We start from the raw sequence: 19,744 nt of genomic DNA on the forward strand, positions 1-19,744 counted from the left end.
TTCTTTCAGATATTTCATGTGTGGAATGAAAGCGAGTCTATAGTCAAGTATAATACCTAGGAATTTGTGCTCTTTGTTTACAGGTATTTGTTGTCCACCCAGTTCTAAGCAAGGATCTGGGATCATTCCTCTTTTTCTTGTAAAAAGAATGCAAGAGCTTTTGTTAGGATTGATCTTAAATCCATTCTTGTCTGCCCACATCGACACTTTGTTCAGGCCATGCTGTACCTGTCTCTCGCACACTGCGAGGTTACAGAATTTCAAAGCTATTTGTATGTCGTCCTCGTAGACAGAATAATAGATGGCCGGTGGTAATGATGCACGAAGCGAGTTCATCTTCACGATGAAGAGCGTGCAGCTGAGCACACCTCCTTGGGGTACACCCGTTTCTTGTGTAAAAGGACATGACAGTACATTGCTGACTTTTACCCGGAAGGTACGAGTGGACACATAGCTTTCTATTAGGTTTAGCATATTACCATGGATGCCCATTTCTGACAAGTCTCTCAAGATTCCATAGCACCACGTTGTGTCGTATGCCTTCTCCATACCGAGGAATATGGACAGGAAAAACTGTGTTAAAATGCGTCACGGATATTTCCTTTAATACGTACAAGATGACCACTTGTGGAGCGCCCTTGTCTGAAGCCACATTGATAAGGATCAAGCATTTTACTCAGTTCAAGGAAATGAATGAGTCACCGATTATTAATTTTTTCAAATACCTTACAAAGGCAACATGTAAGGGCTATCGGGTGGTAACTTGCCACTGAGGAAGGGTCTTTGCCTTGTTTCAAAACAGGGACGACAATGGCTTCTTTCCATGCAGTTGGAAGGTATCCTGCAACCCAAATGGTGTTGAAAATTGCGAGTAGAGTAACTTGGGTGTCATTGTGCAAGTTTTTGATCATTCCATAAATGATTCTGTCAGATCTCGGTGCAGAGCTCTTGCATGCGCTCAAGGAAGCTCTCAACTCGGCAATACTAAAAGGACAGTTGTGCGGTTCATTCTGTCGACATTTTCTTATGAGTGGCTTACATTCTTCTATTTGTTTATTTTTGAGAAAGGATTGCGAATAATGGGTTGAACTTGACATCCTCTCAAGTGCTCCCCAAGTAATTCTACCTGATCTTACAATGTATCACCATGTGTATTTACTAAAGGGAGTGAATATGTTTGTCGCCCTCTAATTCTATGTACGTGGTTCCAGACTTTTGCCTCATCTGTAAACGAGTTAATACTCGATAAAAACTTCTGCCCACTTTCTCTTCTGGCTTGTCGGCGGGTTCTCCTGCCTTGCGACATAACTTTTTTGAAGTTGGCAAGATTCTCTGCAGTGGGCGAAGCGCTTAGCAACCCCCACGCTTTGTTCCGATTTCTACGTGCGATTCTACATTTATCGTTCCACCACGGGACACGCCGTTTACATGCCGAGCCACTTACTTCACGTATGCATTTAGATGCGGCATCTATAATGAAGGCTGTAAAGTAGTCCACAGCAGCATCAATTTCTAACGAGGACATGTCATCCCATGATATGCTAGTTATGGTTCGGAATTTCTCTCAGTCTGCTGTGTCAATCTTCCACCTAGGAGCCTGTGGTGGATATTCGTTTTGTTTAAGTGTTTTTAATAGTATGGGGAAGTGGTCGCTTCCGTAAGGATTGTTCGTAACTTCCCATTCGAGTTCAGGCAGTATGGACGGGGAAACTATGCTCAGATCAATTGAAGAAAAGGTGTTGTTTGCAAGACAGTAATATGTAGGTTTCTTCTTACTCAGAAGGCACGCGCCAGAGGAAAAAAGGAACTGTTCAAAAAGACGACCTCGCGCATCTATACGAGAGTCGCCCCACAGGGAGCTGTGCGCATTGAAATCGCCAAGAACAACATAAGGTTCTGGCAATTCATCTATGAAGGACTGAAATTCATGTTTAGTTAATTTGTAATGTGGGGGTATGTAGAGCGAGCAGACAGTGATAAGTTTGTTTAGGAGAATAGCACGAATCGCCACTGCTTCAAGGGGCATTCGTAGCTGTAAACGTTGACACGCTATGCTTTTTCGAATTGCAATTGCAACACCGCCCGATGATGCGACAGCATCATCGCGATCTTTGCGAAAAGTAACATACTGTCGAAGAAAGTCTGTGTATTTTGATTTTAAGTGTGTTTCCTGTAAACACAGCACTTTTGGATTGTGTTTATGGATGAGTTCTTGCACATCATCAAGATTCCTAAGAAGACCTCTGACATTCCATTGAATGATTTGTGTATCCATATTTAAAGTAAATTCGTGCTGTGTTTACGCAAACGGAAGGGATGTATTAGATTACAGAGCCCTTTCGAGGCCCTGTAACGGGGGTTCTGCCCTTTCTGGAGCGTTCGAGGGAGTCTCGCCGCTCCTTAGGTGTTTGGTGCGCCTTGAGGACAGGTGTAGTGTCCATTGTCTCTTGTGAGGCGCCAGACACATGCTCTTGCGAGCGAGAAGTTACAAGAGAGAGTCCCGCCTTGGAGGGCAAGACCCCTGCGCCCACCAGCCCGGAGGTCGATGGGGCTCCCTGAGGGATTTGGCTGCACTGGCTGTTGCCAGCGCTGGAAGGGGCCGGGGAGATTGGGGCAGCCTCGGTTGCGCCCACCTTCGGGGTCGATGTTTGTTTGTTTGTCTGCTGTGTTGGCGTAGCAGCGTTAGCTGCACCCGCCGTGGGGGCCGATGGCGTCACTGCCGCCTCACTGGGTATGGGACGGACAGCCGCCGGAGACCGTTGTGGCGCTGCCCCCTGACGCGTCACATCGGCAAAGGTTTTCTTGGGCAGGTATGATACCTGCCTGCGTGCCTCCTTGAAAGTTATGTTTTCCTTGACTTTGATTGTAACAATTAAATTTTCTTTTTTCCAGGAAGGGCACGACCGCGAGTACGCGGCGTGCTCCCCATCACAGTTCACGCAGTGGAGAGAGTTCTCACAGGCTTCAGAGGTGTGTTCTTGGGCACTGCATTTCGCACAGGTTTGGCGGCCTCGGCAGCTCTGCGAGCTGTGGCCGAAACGTTGGCATTTGAAACATCTCAGGGAATTTGGCACATACGGTCTTACATGGAGCTTAATATACCCTGCCTCGATTGACTCGGGCAGGATACTTGAACCGAAGGTAATTATCAAGTGCTTCGTTTGGATTTCTTTGCCGTCTCGCCTCATCTTAATTCTTTTAACATTGATCACATTCTGTTCACTGAGGCCCTCCAAGAGTTCCGCTTCAGTTAACTCCAAAAGATCATCATCTGAGACTGCGCCACGGGTGGTATTCATGGTACGGTGGGGGGTTACGATTAGTTGGGTTTCCCCAAATGACACTAGTTTTGGCAGTTTCTCATACTGCTTCTGATCACGGAGCTCCAAGAGGAGATCTCCACTTGCCATCTTCGACGCCTTATATCCTGGACCAAAAATTTCAGTTAACGACTTCGAAACAAGAAATGGTAAGACGGTTCGAACTAGTTTGCCTGGGTTTTCAGAGTGCACTACATGAAAACGGGGGAATGTGTGGACTTGGCGTCTGAAAAATTGGAAAACGTCTTCGGTGCGCCCTCTTTTCTGAGGGCGATCAGGTAGTGGAGGGAAGGAAGTAGCCATGTGTACAGGTGTAGTTTTTGGCAGCAACGCTAGCCACCCACCATGGAGTCCAACAAGAGGACGCTGCAGGGCCTGAAAGACAGGGCCTGCAAACACCAGCTGTACGTCGCCACTATAACCAAATATGACATAACCAAGGTTGGCTACTCACACAAGGTTAACCCTTGCTGCCAGGAAGCTCGGAAGTAATAAGGAAATGAGGAGACAGGAAAGGTGTTAAAAAAAAAAAGAATGATATGATGTGTAAAAATATATCAGGTTATAATATATGCTAGAGCAGTACTGCCTCCTTAGAGCCCTTGAAACACAAGGGCCTGGAGGCACGTGCTATGCAAAACAATTATCGCAGCGGCATCCTCTGGCGCGAGTATGCTCTACGAAATTAATGGGCTTATAACATGTAGAACGACATCATTTAAGAGGTTGAGGACTGCCTTTGTGTTAAAAAGCGGTTCCTTACCAAGAAACAAAGCCAGGTGCAGAGGGATGTAATAACAGTATGCAAGCACAAAAATGTTTCTTTCTCTCCGTTTCGGCTTCCCGACACTCCAGGAGCACGTGGAGGATGGTCAGCCTCTCGCCACATCTGCCACAGGTTGGAGGTTCACTTCCAGTAAGTAGAAAATGATGGGTACCAAATGTGTGTCCTATTCTGAGACGACAGAATAGGACATCTGTTCGCCGTGATTTTGTTGCGGAGGGCCAAAAACCTAACTGTGGCTTTATCACATGCAGATTGTTATTTATTTTTGCGCCCCACATGCATTGCCAGTGGTTTCGCAGTTTCTTTCGTATGTGAGGTTTCAGATCTGTGAGAGGCACTGAAGCAGTAGTATTGACAGCAGGGGATGCAATTGACGTGGCCATCTGGTCTGCCAGAAGGTTACCTTCAATTCCCCTATGGCCAGGTACCCAGCATATAATGATATGCTGGTTAGATAGATAAGCTTTGCACAGGTCGGAATAGACATCAGTAGGTAAAGGATGTCTATGTTTGCAGAGTGACATTAAGGCCTTCACCACACTTAGGGAGTCTGTATATATAACCGCTTTTCGGAGTTTTGATTTCCTTATATGCTTTACAGCCGACAATACTGCGTAGGCCTCTGCAGTAAAGATACTTGTTTCAAGATATAGTACATCGGATTCCGAGATGGATCGACCGACGGCTGCATAGGACACTCCGGCATGCGACTTGGAAGCGTCTGCGTAGAACTCTGTGCACGAGAGCTTGTACTGAAGTTCTAGGAAATGCATTCGAATTTCGACCTCTGGAGCATGCTTTGAAACATTTAGAAAGGATACATCAGATTCTGTCACCTGCCAGTCCCAAGGAGGTAATAGCTTGGTTAGGCACATTAAGCGATGCTCCAGGAGTGGGACATGCATTTCATCGCTAAGCTCCTTCACACGCAGTGAGAAAAGCTGTCTTATAGACGGACGGTTGCAGAAAAGTGTAGCACACGTCATATCGGTAAAGATATTAAAACATGGATGTTCAGGATTAGAGTGCACTTTAAGGAAATATGTAAAGCTGATATATGATCTCTGCAAGTGGAGCGGCCACTCATTCAATTCAGGATATAAGCTTTCAATTGGGCTTGTTCTGAAAGCGCCAGTGGCTAAGCGGATGCCTAGATGGTGGACTGGATCCAGCATCCTTAGTGAACTCGGGCCGGCGGAGTTATACACTACAGCACCATAATCCAATCGTGACCGAATTAGGCTCTTGTAGAGATTCATTAGACACTTTCTGTCACTACCCCATGTAGTCTGGGATAGAAGTTTTATTATGTTCATTGTTTTTAGACATTTTTTCTTTCAGATATTTCATGTGTGGAATGAAAGCGAGTCTATAGTCAAGTATAATACCTAGGAATTTGTGCTCTTTGTTTACAGGTATTTGTTGTCCACCCAGTTCTAAGCAAGGATCTGGGATCATTCCTCTTTTTCTTGTAAAAAGAATGCAAGAGCTTTTGTTAGGATTGATCTTAAATCCATTCTTGTCTGCCCACATCGACACTTTGTTCAGGCCATGCTGTACCTGTCTCTCGCACACTGCGAGGTTACAGAATTTCAAAGCTATTTGTATGTCGTCCTCGTAGACAGAATAATAGATGGCCGGTGGTAATGATGCACGAAGCGAGTTCATCTTCACGATGAAGAGCGTGCAGCTGAGCACACCTCCTTGGGGTACACCCGTTTCTTGTGTAAAAGGACATGACAGTACATTGCTGACTTTTACCCGGAAGGTACGAGTGGACACATAGCTTTCTATTAGGTTTAGCATATTACCATGGATGCCCATTTCTGACAAGTCTCTCAAGATTCCATAGCACCACGTTGTGTCGTATGCCTTCTCCATACCGAGGAATATGGACAGGAAAAACTGTGTTAAAATGCGTCACGGATATTTCCTTTAATACGTACAAGATGACCACTTGTGGAGCGCCCTTGTCTGAAGCCACATTGATAAGGATCAAGCATTTTACTCAGTTCAAGGAAATGAATGAGTCACCGATTATTAATTTTTTCAAATACCTTACAAAGGCAACATGTAAGGGCTATCGGGTGGTAACTTGCCACTGAGGAAGGGTCTTTGCCTTGTTTCAAAACAGGGACGACAATGGCTTCTTTCCATGCAGTTGGAAGGTATCCTGCAACCCAAATGGTGTTGAAAATTGCGAGTAGAGTAACTTGGGTGTCATTGTGCAAGTTTTTGATCATTCCATAAATGATTCTGTCAGATCTCGGTGCAGAGCTCTTGCATGCGCTCAAGGAAGCTCTCAACTCGGCAATACTAAAAGGACAGTTGTGCGGTTCATTCTGTCGACATTTTCTTATGAGTGGCTTACATTCTTCTATTTGTTTATTTTTGAGAAAGGATTGCGAATAATGGGTTGAACTTGACATCCTCTCAAGTGCTCCCCAAGTAATTCTACCTGATCTTACAATGTATCACCATGTGTATTTACTAAAGGGAGTGAATATGTCTGTCGCCCTCTTATCCTATTAACCCTGTTCCAGACTTTGGCCTCATCTGTAAACGAGCTGATACTCGACAAAAACTTCTGCCAACTTTCTCTTCTGGCCTGTCGGCGGGTTCGCCTGCCTTGGGACTTTACTTTCTTAAAGTTGACAAGATTCTCTGCAGTGGAAGAAGCGCGTAGCAACCTCCACGCTTTGTTATGTTTTTTACGAGCGATCCTACATTCGTCGTTCCACCACGGGACACACCTTCTGCATGCCAAGCCACTTACTTTAGATATGCATTTAGATGCGGCATCTATAATAAAGGCTATAAAATACTGTACAGCAGCATCAATTCCTAAAGAAGACATGTCATCCCATGAGATACTAGTGAGAGTTCGGAATTTCTCCCAGTCGGCTGTATCAATCTTCCACTTAGGAGCCTGTGGGGGAAATTCGTTTTCTTTATATCCCCTTCGGGCGCCGTGTCCCCACGCGGGGACGTGAACTTCGCGCGCCCAGTCGCGTAAAAGCGCAAAGAAAAACGTTGTTGTGAATGCGCCGGAACACGCCCCCCCAGTCACTTTATTGGACAAGTGGCGCCATCCCACGCCAAGTGAACAAAATGCTGCCGGAGAAGCGCGGGAAAAATGGATGCGACTGTCTTCTACGGAGCGAACCGTAAGTGCTTCTTGTTTTCTTTTATTTTTCACTGTTAAGAGCGTATGCTGAGTGACGCATTGACATTTATTTATTATAATAAGGTCCCATGAATGCGATATAACCGTTGTCATTCTTTTCGTCAACATATTCAGCCTTGCACGTGCTTCCGAATATTGGTGTCCTCCCCCGGGGACATGGCGCCTCAAACCCGCCTTTGTGCACACGCTCCTTTTCTCAGTGCGCGGCGTCGCTCCCTCATTGACATGAAGAAAACCTCTCATTTTTCCAGGGATTTCTAAGCATGGTTTGGAAAGAAAGAAGCTGGATGATGACACAGCTGAAAAAATAGTTTGAAGAATTCAAAACGGCGATATTTCTGACGCAGATCTCTGTGATGACAAGCACGCCGAGCAAGAGACACGGCATACGGTAATGGTGCATGTTTTGTGATCCCAGCTTTAGAAATAATTTTGTGCTTCTTTTCAGACTTCTGCTACAGATAGCATTGTGCAGTGTGCAGGAGCATCGCCTGGAGCACCTTGCACGCAGGACAAGCAAGTGCCAGATGCATCATCGAAGAAGATGAATGCATTGAATTGGGTGGCCCAAGCTTTTCAGCCTAAGAACACCTATTGCACCTACAAGCCTCACGGTGGATCAGTACCTGAAGAGCCCATGGCATACTTCACTCGGTATTTTTCACCCACGCTTTTTAGTGATCTAGCAACATTCACTAACATGTACGTGCTCCAGACAGATGGAAATGTGCTAGGAACTTCTGCAGAAGAAATCGAAGTTTTTTGTGGAATTCTCATGCTGATGGGAATTCTAAAATTCCCGAGAATTTGCATGTATTGGCAAGCCTCGACAAGAATTCCAGCAATAGCGGAATCTATGACAGCAAAGCGATTTTTTAGAATTAGAGCCGCACTGCACATTACGGACTCAAACGCTCCTCGTGACCCAGCCAGCCAGGACAAGTTCTGGAAAGTGCGCCCTGTCATAGAAGCCGTCAGGTCACGATGCTTGCAGCTGGAACCCTTGGAGCACAATAGTATAGATGAGCAAATGATTCCTTTCACAGGCCGTGTCCCTGCAAAACAGTTTGTGAAGGGAAAGCCAAAACCAGAAGGGGTGAAGGTGTTCCTCCGCTGCAGCGCCGATGGCTTAGCTCATGACCTTGAGCTGTACTAGGGTAAGGGAACAGGAGTCAGTGCGCAACATGCACATCTCGGACTTGGCGAGTCAGTCGACATGCGTCTTGTCGAGGAAATGCCTAAAGAAAAGAACCTGAAGTGCTTCATGGACAACTATTTCACCTCAGTGCCACTCATCCTACAGCTGAAGGAAATGGGCATTCTTGCCAGCGGTACGATACGAGCCAACCGCCTGCTGAAGTGTTGCTTAAAAAGCGACAAAGAACTGAAGAAAGAAGGTCGGGGAAGCATGGATGAGAAGGTTTCCACGAAAGGAGACATTGCTATTGTGAGATGGCAAGATAACGGAGCCATAAACATGGCATCCACACAAATTGGAATTGGTAATGTTGGAAAAGTGAAACGATGGAGCGAGGCAACAAAGCAGCATATTGAAATTGACTGCCCAGAAGTGATTTTAAAGTGCAACTTGTACATGGGAGGGGTCGATAAACTCGACTTCCTAATGTCGCTGTACCCCCTTACGGCAAGAACCAGAAAGTGGCCAGTGAGGGTGATGTCTCACTTTGTGTCTTTTGCATTGTGCAACAGCTGGATAGAATGAATACCTGAGAGATGCAAGTGCCGAGAACCTTGCACAGAAAAGTACTTTGGTCATGATGGCCTTCCAAACAGACATTGCTAACAGCCTAATCCCATGCAGCAGAGCTCCTCCAAAAAAGCGTGGTCGGCCAAGCAGTGAATACCCTGAGCCTGTTGCGAAGAAGGCAAGACCGCATTTGCTACCGACTGTAACCATCAGGTATGATGGCTACAATCACTGGCCGGAGTATGTCAGCACACCGAACTCTCAACGCTGTCGCCGTGAGGGATGCAAAGCGAAGTGCCGGATTTGCTGTCGAAAATGCCACATGTTTTTGTGCGTGTCGGCACACAACAATTGTTTTTACCTTTTTCACGCCAAGTAGGCTTTGCTTTAATTTACCAATCAAATCATAATCCATTAATGGCATTCTGTTCCAAATATCTTGCTAAGAACACTACCGCACGTTCTGTTATTGCTGTGCATTATTTTTTCTGTATTGAGGCGCCCTGTCCCCGAACGGGGAAAGCGCAAAATACAATGAAAGAATAAAATTTTTGTTGTAGTTTCTTCAAGACTCGTTATTTGAAGCGTGAAGAGCACGAAATGATGCTCGTATATTTTCTTTAATGCAAAGATTTTATTCGCGTCTGAAGGGGATATGTTCTTAGCAGTATAGGGAAGTGGTCGCTCCCATAAGGATTGTTCGTAACTTCCCATTTGAGTTCAGGCAGTATAGACGGGGAAACTAAGCTGAGATCGATTGAAGAAAAGCTTCTGTTTGCAAGACAGTAATATGTGGGTTCCTTCTTATTCAGAAGGCACGCACCAGAAGAAAAAAGGAACTGTTCAACAGGACGACCTCGCGTGTCTATACGAGAGTCGTCCCACAGGCAGCTATGTGCATTTAAATCACCAAGAAAAACATAAGGTTCTGGCAATTCATCTATAAAGGACTGAAATTCATGTTTCGTTAATTGGTAATGTAGGGGTATGTAAAGCGAGCAAATGGTGATGAGTTTGTTTAGCAGGACAACTCGAACCGCCACTGCTTCAAGGGGTGTTTGTAGCTGTGAAGGTTGACACGCTATACTTCTATGAGTGACAATGGCAACACCGCCTGATGATGCGACGGCATCATCGCAATCTTTGCGAAAAGTTATATACTGTCGGAGAAAGTTCGTGTGTTTCCTGTAAACACAGCACTTTTGGATTGTGTTTCTGGATGAGTTCCTGCACATCATCAAGGTTTCTAAGAAGACCTCTGACGTTCCATTGAATTATCTGTGTATCTATGTTGGTAGTAAATAGGTACTGTGTGTACAGAAACAGAAGTGTTATATATAGAGATTTCAGAGGTTAGATTACAGAGCTCTTTCGAGGCCCTGAAATTCATGTTTCGTTAATTTGTAATGTGGGGGTATGTAAAGCGAGCAAATGGGGATGAGTTTGTAGCTGTAAAAGTTGACACGCAATGCTTTTATGGGTAACAATGGCAACACCACCCCATGATGCAATTGCATCATCGCAATCTTTGCGAAATGTTATATACTGTCGGAGAAAGTTTGTGTGTTTTGATTTTAAGTGTGTTTCCTGTAAACACAGCACTTTTGAATTGTGTTGGTGGATAAGTTTTTGTACATCATCAAGGTTTCTAAGAAGACCTCTGACGTTCCATTGAATAATTTGTGTATCCATATTGCAAGTAAATAGGTGCTGTGTGTACAGAAACAGAAGTAGTAATTACAGAGATTACAGAGATTAGATTACAGAGCTCTTTCGAGGCCCTGTAACGTGGGTTTTGTCTTTTCTGGAGCGTTCGTGGGAGCCTCGCCGCTCCTTAGGCGCTTGGCGCGCCTTGAGGATAGGTGTAGTGTCCATTGCCTCTTGTGAGGCGCCAGACACGCGCTCTTACGAGCGAGAAGTTTTCCGAGAGAGTCCTGCCTTGGAAGGCAAGACACCTGCGCCCACCAGCCCAGAGGTCGATGGGGCTCCCTGAGGGATTTGGCTGCGCTGGCTGTTGCCAGCGCTGGAAGGTGTCGGTGAGGTTGGGGTAGCCTCGGCTGCGCCCGCCTTCGGGGTCCATGGTCCCTTCTGCTAGGTTGGTGGAGCAGCGCTAGCTGCAACCGCTGCGGGGGCAGATGGCCTAACTGCCGACTCACTGCTTGTGGGTCGGACAGCCGCCGGAGGCCGTTGTGGCGCTGCCCCCTGATGCACCACTTCGCCAAAGCTGTTCTTTGGCAGGTATGCTACCCGCCTGCGTGCCTCTTTAAACGATATGTTTTCCTTAACTTTGATTGTGACTATTTCTTTTTCTTTTTTCCATGATTTTTGATTCTGATTCTGATTCTGATTCTGATGGACAGGACCGTGAGTACGCGGCGTGTTCCCCATCACAGTTCACGCAGTGTGGAGCATTTTAGCAATTGTCAGATAGGTGTTCTTGGGCACTACATTTTGCGCAAGTCTGGCAGCCTCGGCAGTTCTGTGAACTGTGGCCAAATCTTTGACACTTAAAGCATCGGAGAGGATTGGGGATGTACGGTCTGACTCGGATCTTTATGTACCCAGCCTCAATGGTCTCAGGTAGCATACTTGATGCGAAAGTTAGAATTAGGTGCTTTGTTTCAATCTCCTTGCCATCGCGCCTGATCTTTATTCTCTTGACATTGATCACATTTTGATCGCTCCAGCCCTCCAGTAGTTCAGCGTCAGTCAGTTCTATGAGATCAGCATCAGAAACAACTCCGCGGGTGGTGTTTACTGTGTGCTGCGGTGTGACCATCACTGGAAGACTCACGAAAGATACTAGATTAGAGAGTTTTTCGTGCTGTTTCTTATCACGAAGTTATAAATTTTGGAAAATTGTCAATGTTTCAGCCAAAAACTTGAAAACTTCTTCAGTGCACCCTCGTTTATGAGGGCGATCAGGAAGTGATGGAAAAGAACTTGCCATAGATATATGCGAAAATTCGGCAGCGCCACCAGCCACCCACCATGGAGCCCAACAAGGGGACGCTTCAAGACTGTGAAAAGACGGCCTGCGCGCGCCAGCTGTACGACACTACTATAACCAAATCTGTGATAACCAAGGTTGGCTATCCAATACAAGGTTAACCCTTGCTGCCTGGAAAAAGTGGAAGTAAAAAGAAGCCAAGAGAAGACAGGAAAGACGGAAAGCAAGAGAAAGACGAAGATTAGAGAGGAGGATAGGAAAAGGCAACTACCAATTTTCCCCGGGTGGGTCGGTCCGAGGGTGCTGTCTATGTGAAGGAGAGGCCAAAGAGGTGTGTTGCTTCGGCCGGGGGGCCTTAAAGGTCCAAACACCAGGCATCGGCTCAACCCTCAGGATCCCCCTTTCCCCAGACACGGCTAAGCCGTGCACGGCTACACGCGGGAGGGTCTGACCCTCGTGTGCTCGGGTACGTGGTGTTGCAACACACCAAACGCCTGCTGACGCAGACACCCCTGCGGGGAATTGGAAATTTATTGACTGGTGGTGGTTTATGGGGACACTGAAAAGAAACACTACCTAAGGTTAGACGGATAAGGTCTTCTTTCAAATCTGTACTATAATATCTGTGTTGTATAATAATATAATAAGTAATAACATAATAAATCTGTACTATAATTTCATGTAGTAGGTTGATTATCAGAAGAGAAAAATGAAGGCCAAAGTTCAATTTCTTTAATTACACACTGAAACTCCAGTGCCGGAACATCAGTGTGACGTCACAAATTTCAAAGTATCTTTCTTTTGTATTTTGGGCCTCTGTGGCTGAGGAAAAGCTTTAAATCTTGCCTAGGTCAGTATTTGGCTCTTTTAAAAAACAATATAATCCATATTTACTAACAAGAAGTTAACTAGGAACGAGCAGATACCATCCAAATCTATGACATCACCAGAAAGATGGTGGAGAAAGTCTAAGGTGAGGACGCCACCCGTCTTTTGTTCTTGCAACTTTCCACGCTTCCTGTTACCGGTAGGAGTGGCTTTTTTGGTATTGTCACAGGGCAATTAACTAATACTAAAGCTAAAATAATTTCTCTCTTTGTTGCCTTTTTAATGTCTCAAAGCAACACTGGGACTGCGAGAGATGCCATAGCAGAATGCTCTAGATTAATTTGGCTCTTGCTTATTTATTGTGCAGCCAAGGCTCTTAATAAATTAGCATTAGGAGTGCCAAATTGAAAAATGTGTATGTGAAGTGTGGGAAGCTGGTAGGTAGGTCACAAGGTAAAGTACACAGTAAAACTGCGTTATAATGAAGTTGAATGGGAACCAGAATTGCTTGGTTATATATTGACTCCTTTTAAGACGAACTCAAAGGAACCATAAAAATTTGTTCGTCTTATCAGAAGAATAATTGGCAACATGACCTGATAGGTAAAAATATCTTACTTCAATATGGCAAATGATTTACGCTGAAAGTGGGGGGGGGGGGGGGAAATGACATAAAAAACAGTTATTTAGCTGAACTTAACAGAAAACTGTTTTCAAGTGGTACTCTTGCTTGGTTCATTCAGACCGCGATGGATGTTTGGCGCTTCTATGCAAATCGATGAGCAGCCACAAACAATGTCATCTAACCTAATGACCCTAAAAAATCCTGTGCCTTCGTGCTGCTGGAACAAATTCACTAGGGAGTTAAAGCAGGCATCTGCCGCCTCACAAGTCATCGGTGCAGGCTCCGAGCTAGCGAAAGTACGAAGGAGCGCACTGAGCGTGTGGCAAAGCAATGCAACTTAGAGGGAAGTCAAGGTGACAATGAGTGAAGTGGGGAAGGAGAAGCGAGGTGAAACGTCATGGAGGAGGAAGGTAGGCAGAGGCACGCTGGATTGGCCACCTCTGGCAGTTGCTACAGGTTTCGTGTGCGACACGGAAGTGCCGGGTTCGTATCGTGATAACATCGTCCTCGCACGCCATATGCTGTGTGTGCAAGTGAAGGCATGTGACAGTGAGCCAATGATGGCGGCTCCACCTGACATATTCAAAGGAGGAAAGTGGGAAAGTGGGAAGTGTGCCACCTTCTGTCACGTGCATGGTATCAGGAAGGGGAGGGAGGGGGTGCTGTACTTAAGCTATGTGCAGTTGCATGGGCTTTATCATGAACGCGATCTGCTTTAGGGGCATAGCCTAGGTGGGCTGATGGCTCGTAGCTTTGCGTACGCTGTGTTCTCGCCATTCAGTTTGCGTTGAAGCAAGAGACAGTACAAAGGTCACTTCACTCGCTGCTGCTGCCACGATTCCTCACGGAAGTGTTTTTACAGCAAGGGTATGCGGTCATACAGTGTGATGTGGTCATGTTTGCCTGTGTGCACTGACACCATGCTTCTTAATTTACTTAGCAAGCGAATGCTTACAATGGGGCATTCTACTCCAGCGGCTGCTGTGCATAGTGCAGCCACATGAGCCCTGCTGCGGTGCCGACAGTCTAGACGCACCGACGGCCGATAGCCCCATATGCGCTATAGCACCCACACGCTTGCATGTCACCTGCATTCACGATGTGAAATGTCATTGTCTCTTTTTGTCTCCTCCTCTTATTTTCGCCTCTGTCCACAGGTAGTGCGTGCTGCAGGCCTTAACTAGGTTGCCTTAACGCGCGCACCCCCAGACGCGGTTCATCGAGGCACTCTAGCCTACAGGATTGGTAGCTGTGGCGGTCACTCCGAATGTTTGTCTCAGCCGAAGAGCACGTCTGAGGCGAATGAAGTCTTAAGCGAATTTTTTTTTTTCCGTTGAGTCTATGGAAAACCAAACAAACGTTCCCATGTTGTTCGTTATATGTGAGAATTCGACTTAACTGAGTTCGTCTTCTCTAATGAGAGTTCACTGTATCTGTTATTTTACCACATCCCGTTTCATTATAACGAGATGTGACAGTGTATACAGTCAAACCCACTTATAACGATTCCAGTTTTAACAATATTTTGGTTATAACAATGAGGAGCTGCTGCACCATCAACTTTTGTGTTTTCCATGGTGAAATAACCTGCTTACTATAATGCCCCGATGCTGCATGATTAGTTGTAACGATGAAGTCTGGCTGCTGAATGTCCGTGCTGAAAAGTAGTGAAATGCAATATCCCTGAAAAAAGAAAAGAAAATGAGAAATTCGAGCTGCTGAACACGGGCCCTGACAGCTGCCACGTGCTCATTTTTCAGCCTTCTCCACACGCCTCTCTCCCGTCGCACTTCCACACCTCCGAACACGAATGGGCCGTGCCCATAGCTCTATGCCATGCCACTCTCTGAAACATGAATGGACCGTGCCAACTGCACTACTCCCAGATTGCTCCCTAGCTCCTCATTCAGCACAGTTCTGCAAACAGCTCAATCGCTCATGTTCGTCTTTGTTGGTTTCGTTGAAATAGTTCCCGGCCACGTGGTTTCCCAGCCTCATTTGACTCACCACCGAAACGAAAGATGGCTGATCCGCCCGCTGATCACAGCAATGCATGACATTGCCAGTGAAAAGAAAGTGCACAGCTACAGATTTGGAAACTAAGTGCTTCTAACGATGAGGCGATCATTGCGAACATGCTTGCATCGGACAGCAATGGCAACGATGGCAGTGATCACGTAGGGCAGGCTGCTTCAACATTGTCCTCAAATGAGGCCTGGCAGATGATTCAGTTCCTCCGGTGCTTCGTTTTCACAGAGAACCTCCCGCTGCACTAGGTGGAGCACCTGCATGCTTTGGAGAATGATGTCGGCAAGCTTCAAGTAAAGAATGCAAGGTTGACAGACATAGGGTTTTCTTGTGCAAGCCAGTGAGAAGTATGTGGCGAGATCACCACAAGCATCTCACCTCAGCGTTTCTTCTGGATTTCTCAAGCTGACAGGTTGCTGTGGCCACCTTCTTGCATTTTTTAAAAGGGCCCTTTTGGGGCCACCAAAGCGATGCCTTGGCAGAGCTTGCATATCGCTTGCCACCTGCGACACATCCTTGGAGTTGTTATATCAGTACCATTCTTTAATGCCGACAGCCACGGCTTCTTACATGCGATCCGAGCGCCCAGGAAGGAGTTAAATGAGTCAATACAATTAGCAGCCAGGTGGAGGAAGGTGGTGGGGAGGGGCACTGGCCTCCCTGCCATTACAGTTTTCTCACAACAGCTCTGCCATCCCCTTATTTTGATTTTTTAATGCAACCCGGTTATAACAATTATCGGTTATAACAATGGAATTTTCGTGGCACTTGAATACTGTCATAAGCGGATTTGACTGCATACATGTGCACATATAGAGTGCAACTGATTTTGGTCTGCTCCGGACCACCATCAGTCGCACTTCGCTCTTTGAACAGACAGGATGTGGGTCGAATGACCTCCTGAACAACACCTTGCAATATGGTGAACACAGTTTTAAATCATGAATGTGGGACCTCAAAGAGGTGCAACATAAAGCAAGACATTTCTCTCACATTTACCACAAAATTGCCACTGATTTCTTTTGGCGCATCCATCAGAATGCAGCCAATACAGCCGGAAATTGAACCTCAAGCTACGCAGCACTCGAAACACCTTAGCCACTGCATGCTCATGAAAGTGGATGCAGTGCATGACTGAACGAAACAGTGTGGTATTTATGTACGCAAATGTCAGGTGAGCAAGGGTGCTTACGGCAAGAGGGGACAGAAGCATCAAGGCCTGCGCCTGTCTATACCTTGAATAAGCTAAATTTCAACATAGAGGGAGAACAAATTCAGAACATGTCAAGAAAAATGAGGAGGAGGACTAATACATCATACAGATACTGAAGTTAGACAAGGCTGAACAACTCAAGAGTACATCATATGACAGTATCTGCCTGGGCCAATAAAGTGCAATTTTAAAGCAAAGCACAAGGAACATCACTTCTGGCTGCACCAGGCCTGCTCATCTGTTGGCCACAATTGGACAACCTAGACAGCACATATACACTAGAACTTCACTCATGTGTTTTGGGAAAAAATTCAAGAAAGAACACACCTTACTAACTGGGAAAATGCACAATCTGAGGTCACTAAAAGATTCGACAGACTCAACCCTAATGAAAGTCTACGTAATGTGTAGCATTGCACGAATCGTTGCAGCACAAGAGGTGGCGTCGCATGCCATGCTTGCGGGCACCAAGCAGCTTGGGAGACACGCATTGTCATTTGTACGGCTTCGGCAAGCTTTTGTTTGCACTCTTTGAATTTGGTCTTAGTCAGCAGCTTCTTCAGGCAGGGCATTTTAGCGGGATGTTTTGACGTGCCCACTCGTTAAGCATCTGAGTGGCCTGAGGTGCATTTTGTCATGTTCCTATATCATAGTGTGTTAAGCCAGCGACAGAAAAACAAAACGAAATTGAGCTGGCAGGCCATGATGAGACACGGGATACAATGCCACCGGAGCGAAATATGATGTTGACTTAGCGCTGCTTGTAGCAGGTAACAGCGGTGCATTTGGATTATCGCCTATCAAAAGTGTGCGCTATGCTTCTAACAGCCCTATGTTATGTGTGCTCTGAAACAGATAGGTGTAGATGCTTATTGCAAGGGTGCTGGTGACAATAGCTGTGAATGCAACACGTGACAACTTGTGAGGAGGTTTGATGGTACCAGAACAGGAAACTGGGTGCATGCCAGCATGTTCCTGCGACACGGGTGGTCGAGCACTGCAATGCGGGGAAGATGCCGTGGCGGGTGCCTACTGCTCAGGATCGTGTGTGTCTCTTGCCTTTCCTTGTTCGCATGGGATCTAGCAGCGAGAAAATGCGTCATACGATCGCAGTGTGGCGATGCACTGAACATTGGCGTCGAAAAATTGTGTTTTCTGGGAACGTATTAACTGGCAAAAAAGAAGTTTAAGTTATCAGGTAATTTATTGGGTTCTCAATCGCGAATGATGGCACTGGCAAATTGTACAAGTGGGATCGTAGATTTTGCTGCAGATTTCTTGCTGCAGTATCCCATTTTCCCCAACATTTTTGGGTGTCTCTTTTTGTGTTTTTGCTTTGTCAATTGCAGTACATATTTACGGTAAACTCTTGTGAAAATAAAACACTCAGAAGTTGGTGCCTGCGTATATCAATTCTACATGCCTCAGTGTTGAACTTGTTCTATAGCAAAGTAACTGGTGTCAAAGCTCTGAATATCTTGGATATCAGCCCACTCCACTAAGGAACTTTAAGGTGGCTGTTGACAAACATCTGCACAGGTGCTACTGTCTCGACAACTAGCACACTTGTGTTCCTAGTCCACAATTCCACTTCAGCACCCCAGTACTACAGTGCAACAAAAAGCTGCAGACCCCACTAAAATTGAAGGAATGGGAGCTGGCAGCACATTCTGTGGTTGACACAAAGGCAGTCGCCTGAATCCTCGAGCAAGTGCTGGGATTTCATAAATTCAAATGTGCCGGAGGAAAACAAGCTAATCCAGGTTAGATGGTCATGAAAGCTGCCGTAGTTCTGAAGCACTAATTTTTCCTTCTCCTATATGAAGATTCAGGTACCAATTTAGTGTTCTTGTTTCTAATACTTCTAGCTTTTTGCTTCGTGAACATTTACTGAACTGAGCAGCGAAAAAGAAGTGATTTAAGAGTGACACTCACTGTCCCGCCGTCCTGTCATTGGCCTCGTTGAGATGTCCGGGCCGTCAAGGGTCTCCCCTGTTATGTCAACTTTGTTGCCTTCCTGCGAAGATGACGTCTGTACCACTGGCGGTGCACCATTCAGGTTGCATGTGAACAATGTCCTCAAGTTTGTCCCACCCGCACTGCTCCTGTGACCACCAGCTTCACCCCCCTCACCACCTGCCGGTTGCACTACTGACCCACAGGGCATAACAGCCGCACTCCCCCCCTTTGTGGCAACACTCGGTGCACAGTCCTGCTCCTGGAGGCAGGTGCAATGCACAGATGACGGATGCACAACGGACCCTCCTGTGATGGCTTGTGGCGAATCCTCAGGCAAGAAGTTTGCCGCTTGCAAAGGGTCCGTTCCACACGGCACCAGTGCTGCCATTGCACCCAAACGCGGACTCAACGAAAGACACTGGCTATGCGAACTTTTGCACAGGTTCTTTCGGGAACCTAGGCACGGGAGTCCAGGCATCGGGGAACTTTCACACGTCTGCTGCTTGTTACTCGGGCAGCGAGCCACCTCCTCATTGAGCCCATTACCGAAAGGGCTGGCCACAGCCTGCGAGCGAGGAATCCCGCATTCCGTTGCTTTGAGGCACTTGTCCGCATCGCAGCGACCCACGGGCTGGCAGTCGCCTGCCGAATGCTGCTCTCCGTCTGGTTCCCTTCCGATCTTCTCTCCGTTCACTGGTGTCCCGTTGGGCAGCGGAGAGTCCTTGTCCGAGGCTCGGCACGACGCCGAGGACCTGCGGAGTAGGCACGAGGCATGGAAGCTCTGGGCCTCCATCCAGAATTTGACCAGAGGTCGAGCTCCTTGCTCCTCGGCAAACTGGATGAAGTAGGCAAGTGCCCCAGCGTCCTGCAGTACCTCGTCGAGGGTTTTCGAGAGGCGAGACTTGGTCCGGACGCACAGGCTTGGCTCGTACTCTTCCTCCGCTGCACAGTTTGAACACCGGTTTCAAAGGGACACCAAGTAGACACAGTAAATCACATTAGACTGATGAAGTACTCTTGTAAAAACTCCCTTTTGGTTAAGTTTGTGGTAGCAGGGTAAGTACAAGAAGACAAAATTAAAGCCAAATATTGAGCTTTTGAATTTTGTGCCACAACCTTGGCATCAGTACATCTATGTG

At 46.5% G+C, this 19,744-nt stretch overlaps 1 protein-coding gene across 2 annotated transcripts in view; it reads right to left on the bottom strand.

Annotated features, from left to right (window-relative positions):
* The window catches only part of pkaap (A-kinase anchoring protein pkaap), an 84,791-nt gene that overhangs the window by 58,112 nt on the left and 6,935 nt on the right, over positions 1-19,744 (bottom strand). For both annotated transcript variants that reach the window (XM_075686744.1, XM_075686743.1), the window contains exon 3: positions 18,582-19,547. In XM_075686744.1, coding sequence (XP_075542859.1) covers positions 18,582-19,547 — 966 coding nt within the window. The remainder of the gene's footprint in view (positions 1-18,581; positions 19,548-19,744) is intronic.

This window comes from Dermacentor variabilis, chromosome 3, assembly GCF_050947875.1.
Source record: "Dermacentor variabilis isolate Ectoservices chromosome 3, ASM5094787v1, whole genome shotgun sequence".
NCBI classification, from domain to species: Eukaryota; Metazoa; Arthropoda; class Arachnida; order Ixodida; family Ixodidae; genus Dermacentor; species Dermacentor variabilis.